This window comes from Phodopus roborovskii, unplaced genomic scaffold, assembly GCF_943737965.1.
Source record: "Phodopus roborovskii unplaced genomic scaffold, PHOROB, whole genome shotgun sequence".
Classification (NCBI taxonomy): Eukaryota; Metazoa; Chordata; class Mammalia; order Rodentia; family Cricetidae; genus Phodopus; species Phodopus roborovskii.
Genome location: NW_026126469.1, coordinates 2,105,594 through 2,111,593, shown reverse-complemented (window position 1 = coordinate 2,111,593; position 6,000 = coordinate 2,105,594). Strand labels below are relative to the sequence as shown.

The 6,000-nt window shown below is 46.4% G+C and overlaps 1 protein-coding gene across 1 annotated transcript in view; it reads left to right on the top strand.

Annotated features, from left to right (window-relative positions):
* Window positions 1-4,864: 4,864 nt before the first annotated feature.
* The window catches only part of Fgd4 (FYVE, RhoGEF and PH domain containing 4), a 204,045-nt gene continuing 202,909 nt past the window's right edge, over window positions 4,865-6,000 (top strand). Inside the window, exon 1 of the mRNA XM_051190982.1 lies at window positions 4,865-5,119. Coding sequence (XP_051046939.1) covers window positions 4,969-5,119 — 151 coding nt within the window. The 5' untranslated portion in view covers window positions 4,865-4,968. The remainder of the gene's footprint in view (window positions 5,120-6,000) is intronic.

Here is a 6,000-nt window from a genome sequence, read left to right as displayed (position 1 = left end):
TCTTTCCACAATCATGAGGTCGTCTATGGTTCCTATCTAATACAGGAGGAATGTTAATCTGTGTATTCCATTGCTGTAATAGATCACGACCCCATAAATTTATCACTACATCAGCCACATATGGTCTCAACCTCCCTCTCTGTCCTTCTGGTCCTATACAGTCAATCCATCTCGTGCTTTGTTTTACCTGAGCCAGGGTTCCAATCCCTAAGAATTGAACATTTACCTCATGCAGGGGCCATCTTTGAGGCCAAGATTTATTAGATATGATAGTTACGTCAGCTCCTGTGTCCACCAGACCCTCAAACAGTCTATTATTCATCTTAACTATCAATCTAGGCCTATGAATATTTATAGCAGTTTGCCAAAATATACGTTTTTCATTTCCTTCTGTCATGTTTGATTCAACTTCCGTCACTAGTTCGTCATCCAGAGCAGTATGAGTTTTTATAATAGGCACAGAATTTTCTAATTGTCCTGTGGGAGATTGTCTTCCACTGTGACTGGGAATGTTCGAACCACCTGTGACGTGGGGGCCTTCGAGAGGCCCCCCAAGGAGTTTCCCGATGGTAAAGGGTTTCCTTGCTTGTCTCTGGTCGATCTACACTCATTTGTCCAGTGTCTGCCTTTGCCACACCTTCTACATAACCCAGGAGGCTGAGGCCTTCTGTTTGATTCATTCCTGGGGGTGTTATTTCTAGGGAAGCTTTGCCTACAATTTCTTTTTAGATGTCCTATCTTACCACAGTTATAACATCTGACATTATGATATCTTTTCAAACCTTTGGGGATGGCTTCTCCTACCCAAGCTTCTAAGTCACCATAGTAAGTAACTCTGTTATCTTGATATCTTCTCTGACCTTTAGATATGGCTTCTCCTACCCATGCTTCAGTCTTATTGTCATTATACTCAATGTTGCCTGTATATAGGACCCATTCATCCAAGGGTGCTGATCGCATATTTAAAGGCCAAAGCACCTGTTTGCATTGAGGATTCGCATTCGTATAAGCTAAAGATTCTATGAGTATTCGCCTAGCATCTATGTCTGCTATCTCTAATTGTACTGCCCTAGATAATCTTTCTAGAAAGATACTAAAACGTTCTCTAGGTCCTTGCTTTATCTTGGTATAGGGTTCTATCCTCTCTCCTAATTCATGAACCTTATCCCAAGCATTCAAAGCTGCTGTACTGCATAGAGACAAGATGTGTTCATCATAGGCAGCTTGGGTTTCTGGGTCAGCATAGAGACCCTCACCAAGAATTTTATCTTGGGGAGCTTTATACCCTTTCTTTAAGCCCTGAAGTTCAAGAGCTTTTGCTTCCTCTCTCCATAAAGCCCTCCATTCTATTTGAGAGGAGATTTCAAGGACAGCTGATATTAATTGATCCCAATCCTTAGGGGTTACCTTGTTATTCCATGCCCATGATTCTACTAATTGCTTCACATAAGGTGAGTGCATGCCATAAGAGACTACTGCTTCCTTTATACCTTTTAAATCTTTCATACGTATTGGTTCCCACTGATATGCAACGACACCTTTTGGATGTTTCTTCGTTGCTGGCTTTTCATGAATAGATACAGGGAAAGCTCCCCTGACCCTAAATGGTGTGGAAAATTTTAAATCTTTTTCATGCCCTGTTACCTGTAGTTCTTCTTCTGATGTATCAGACTGAAGGTCTTCTAAAGCCTGAAATCTATTCACCATTGTTTCTTTGAGTGTCTGAACTTCTTGAATCAAATAACTTTCTAGAGACTTCATTGCATCAGTCAGTTTCTTACTTTCTCCAACTACAAATGATTCCATGTTTTTAATCTTATCATCCTTAGATATTATCTGAATGGCGTGTAAACTGCCTTCCAGAAACAATGTTCTATCTGCTAGCTTGCCATTATCCTCAGACATGGAAGAGTTTCTGTCATCTAGTCTTTCTATCTGATGTTCCAGTTTTTTAAACTTATTAGTAGCTTCCTCCGACCAGGAGTGGGCTGTTTCTGCTAGTTTGTTAATGCATTGCATTGTTTCTGTTCTGGTTATTGAGGTATCTGACATGAAACAAAGTATACCTTTCAGCTCGACAACGCCATCTTCAATATTCTGAACCTTTCTTTCTATATTTTCTATGCTTTGAATTCTATCATTTTCAATGTTTCGAATCTTTGTCTCTATGTTTTGAATTCCATCATTTTCAATGTTTCGAATCTTTGTCACTAAGTCTCCCATGGTTTGTACAAGTTCCTTATTGTTTGCTGTAATCTCAAACCATTTCTTTAAGAATATCATGTTAATGATGAAACCCATTGCTATTACAACATAAAAGTATATATTGGTCCAGTCATAAGTTTCTTCTGCTAAAATCCCTTCTACATATGAAGTAAAATAGTTCCTAAAGTTCTACATAGTAAAATTATCTGCCATAGTTATGGAACAATTTATCTCAGATTTTATATCAGCTTAAATTGCAAAGGATGTTACAATTACCTTAGGTGTAATTCTGCTGTCCTGGAACTTTGATGCTTTTAGTTGTATATCTCAGCTTGTGGTAGCTACACCTGGAGGTGTGTCACCAAATAGCACCTAGCCGCCGAGGCTTGTCTGATCCCGGTTCCTGTAAAAAGTTCTTAACAAACTATGGCAAGCAGAATTTTGTTAAAAGGGGACTTTTGGAGTTACTTGTAACACAAGACGAAACGCGTGCAAGCCGGGCGGGTGCCGCCGAGAGGCTCTGAGCGAATGCAAAGTCCTGTGCGGAAATGGGCAAAAAATGTTAAGCAGTAAGTGCCTTCTCAGGTCTGCTTTAGTGGCAAAGATCTCCTTTGCAGTAAGGAAGAGGCAAATGTCCCAAAGCTGTGGTGAGTCCACCTGGTTAAACCCTGCCCGTTGGGGAAGGTGGGGGAGGGGGGGCAGCTTCTGCTGCCTGGGGGCAAAACCCAGGTAAATCCCGCTTCTGACACCAGATATTGCGGTAAATAAGGATCAGGATAAACAAATAGGCCGAATAGATGTTTAATCAGGGAGAAATAACTTACAACCTAGACAGATGAACACCAGGAAATTCAACCCGATCCTCTCCTGTCCGAGTCATGCCAGAAAGAGAGAGCGCCTTCCTCGCCCCCTCCGACCTCCTTCCTCAGGTCACCTCCGCCCATCGCTCCACCCCCCAATGGGCGTGGTCAGTGCTACAGAAGGACTACCTCACTACACCTTTCCTTCCCTGTTTCCATAGTTTAGGAACATAATCTCTTATCAGACAAGGCAGTGATTATACATACAGGCACACAGACACACACACACACACACATACTTGTATTCTTTCACATACATGTTTATATATTTTATATGTGTATGTCTATGGACTTGCACATATGCATATATATGTGTATGCCTGACAAATTTAAAAGAACTCTAAAGTGCATTGCCACTAAATTCCTGAAGGCAGTATAAGAAATGAGTTGTTACTGTTAATTTTCAGTATGAAGTGTCCTAAAGTTCATGAGCTACAAATAAGCAGGTTTCCCGAGGCCTTGCTCTCTCCTAGCTGGATGCTGAAGTCAGCTTTCCTCACAACTCTTGAGAGCTGAAAAAGTGTAGGCAGTCTGTTATGTGACAGCCCAGATCAAAGAAGGGGTGTAGTGTGAAGTGCCAAATTACTTACTGCCTAAACGATCCTAAACTAATAAGATGGAAGAGCAAGACCTGATCTATGGGAAGAGAGGAGGAATATTTATTGCAATTAAGGAGCTTTAGAAAGCCATTGTCTTGCTCCAAATCACCACACCAGCTACTTTTGCCTCTTCTCTATGCTTATGTCCCTTTTCCGCAGAATTGTACATTAAAAATGGCTTAGTTTTCATAAGTCTCTTAAATTTATTACTATGATATTTTTAACAATAGTCATGATAAATGGGTCTTGTGCTGTTCTGGAAACCCGTGGATGTTTGTTCAACTTCTGGTTTACTCTGTGGATGAGAACTTAAGATATTTGTCTGCAGAGACTGATTAGAATCTGAGTACTGTGAAGAGACTGGAATGTTACAGGCCAGAGGCTAATGACCTTGTCTTGGACTAACTTTATTCTAGGGGAATAGCCATCTCTTGCCCATCTCTGTGTCAAACTAACATCCTGTGACTAATAGATTAAAAACCCTTGGAATCTATCGGCTCAGCCGACCCAACCCTAAAGCTAAGAATGTCATGAGGCAGTATCGCAAGGCCTTTGGGGGTAGGGGCTCCACCTTATTTGTGACTGCCTCTCTGATGTAATTACCAATGTATTTTATACTTCCTTGTATTTTATTTGTTCTGTGAAACTATAAGACTGCTTCTACGTTGGAACATGGCATTTGGAGTAACCTAAATCTGTGTTCCCGGGGTCACGTTCACTCAGGAAGGCTCCAGAAGAAACAATCTCATTCCCTTTAAGCTAAGCGCTGTGCTTCCTCATTCTTCCAACAGTGCTCCTGTTAAGACGATCAGGTTCTCCTAAAACAGCTGCGGAATTCCAGCTAGGCGGTGCTAGCTCTCCTCAGTCAGTTTCAAAGCTTGGTTTCCTTACCTAAAGTTCGCAGTACCACGGCCCGCCCGAGCGATGTTTGGCCCTTGGAATGTGGGCAGCGCCCCAGCCTGAGCGACTTTTGGCCCTTGGAGTGCGGAAAACAGAGGGACTGTTCTTCCGCCATCCAGGGGCGTGGCAGGTAGGTGAGCTGGCCAAGCGTTTCGCGGTCCAGGTGAGCCGGGCAGGTGCACGAGCCCTTCCCCTGGACCAATGGGGGACGCCGGTTCCCCGAGTCTCTCGGGCGGGACCGCGACGGGCTCCGGCGATTGGCTGTGCCGTAGGTCACTGTCCATGTCGGCCTGAGCCGGAGCACAGCGGTCCGGGAAGCGGTGCCTGCGGGGGCTGCGGTGGGCGCCGGGGGCTGCTCAGCCTGGACGTGGGCTGAGGCTTCCGGGGAGGGGCCTCAGGCCACCATGAACAGCGAGGGCCACTACACCTTCAGGCGGGTGGCAATCCGGCGGAAGTCAGGCGCCTACCTGCCTCCCGGGATCCCGCGGCCCTGGAGCAGGCCTCTGCCGCACTGGCGGAGCGCTGAGTGCGTCGCCGTCTCAGGCCAGGCCGCAGGTGGGTGCGTGGGCTGGGTGGGCGTGTCGTAGGTGGGGGCGTGCTGTTGGTGCGTGAGCTGGGTGGGCATGTAGTGGGTGGGGGGGCGTGCTGTAGGTGCGTGAGGGGGCGTGCTGTAGGTGGGTGAGCTGGGTGCGCCTTGGGTGGGGAGTCGTTCCGTGGGTGCTTGGGTGCACAGGGGCGTGCCATGGGTGCATGGGCACGGGGTGTGCGGTAGGTGCTTGGGCTGGGGAAAGTGCCTTCGGGGGCGTGCCTTGGGTGGATGGGCTGGGGGGGGGGAATGTACCTTCGGGGGCGGGGCTGGGTGGGTGTGCCATCGAGGGGCGTGTCTTGGGTTGGTGGGAAGGGGCTCTTCGGCCAGCTGCCAGCAGTGTTGATGGCGTCCTCTCCTGTTGTGAAAGGAACCTCGGGATTCGTTACCTTTAGGACCAGCGATCTTCCTAGTTTGTTCATTCTTCCAAAGCTTCTTTAGCAAGAATATAACCAGCTCTATGACTGGTCTCTCAGTGGCCAAAGCAAAACCCAGGCTTCTTGATCTCCTAAAGTCCTCTGTGCCCTTGTTTCAAATGTGGTCAGGAGTGTCACTGGGCCCAGGCCTGTCAGAACCCTCGTAAACCACTCAGACCGTGTCCAAGAATCATCCAGACAATGTCCAAGGAGCCATCAAGAAGGGGACTGGAGTGTTGAGTGCCCCTAGTGTCATGAGGATATCAAGCACAGATTACCCTTCATGACTGAGGAGGCCCTGGGTCCCTTGGACTGACCACCACCATCTCTGACAGGGAGCCTCAGGTAGTTAGGACAGTATCAGGGCAATTTGTCTCCTTCCTTCTGGACACCAGGCTCACTTCTTCATTCCTGAGTTCTGGGGACACATCTCT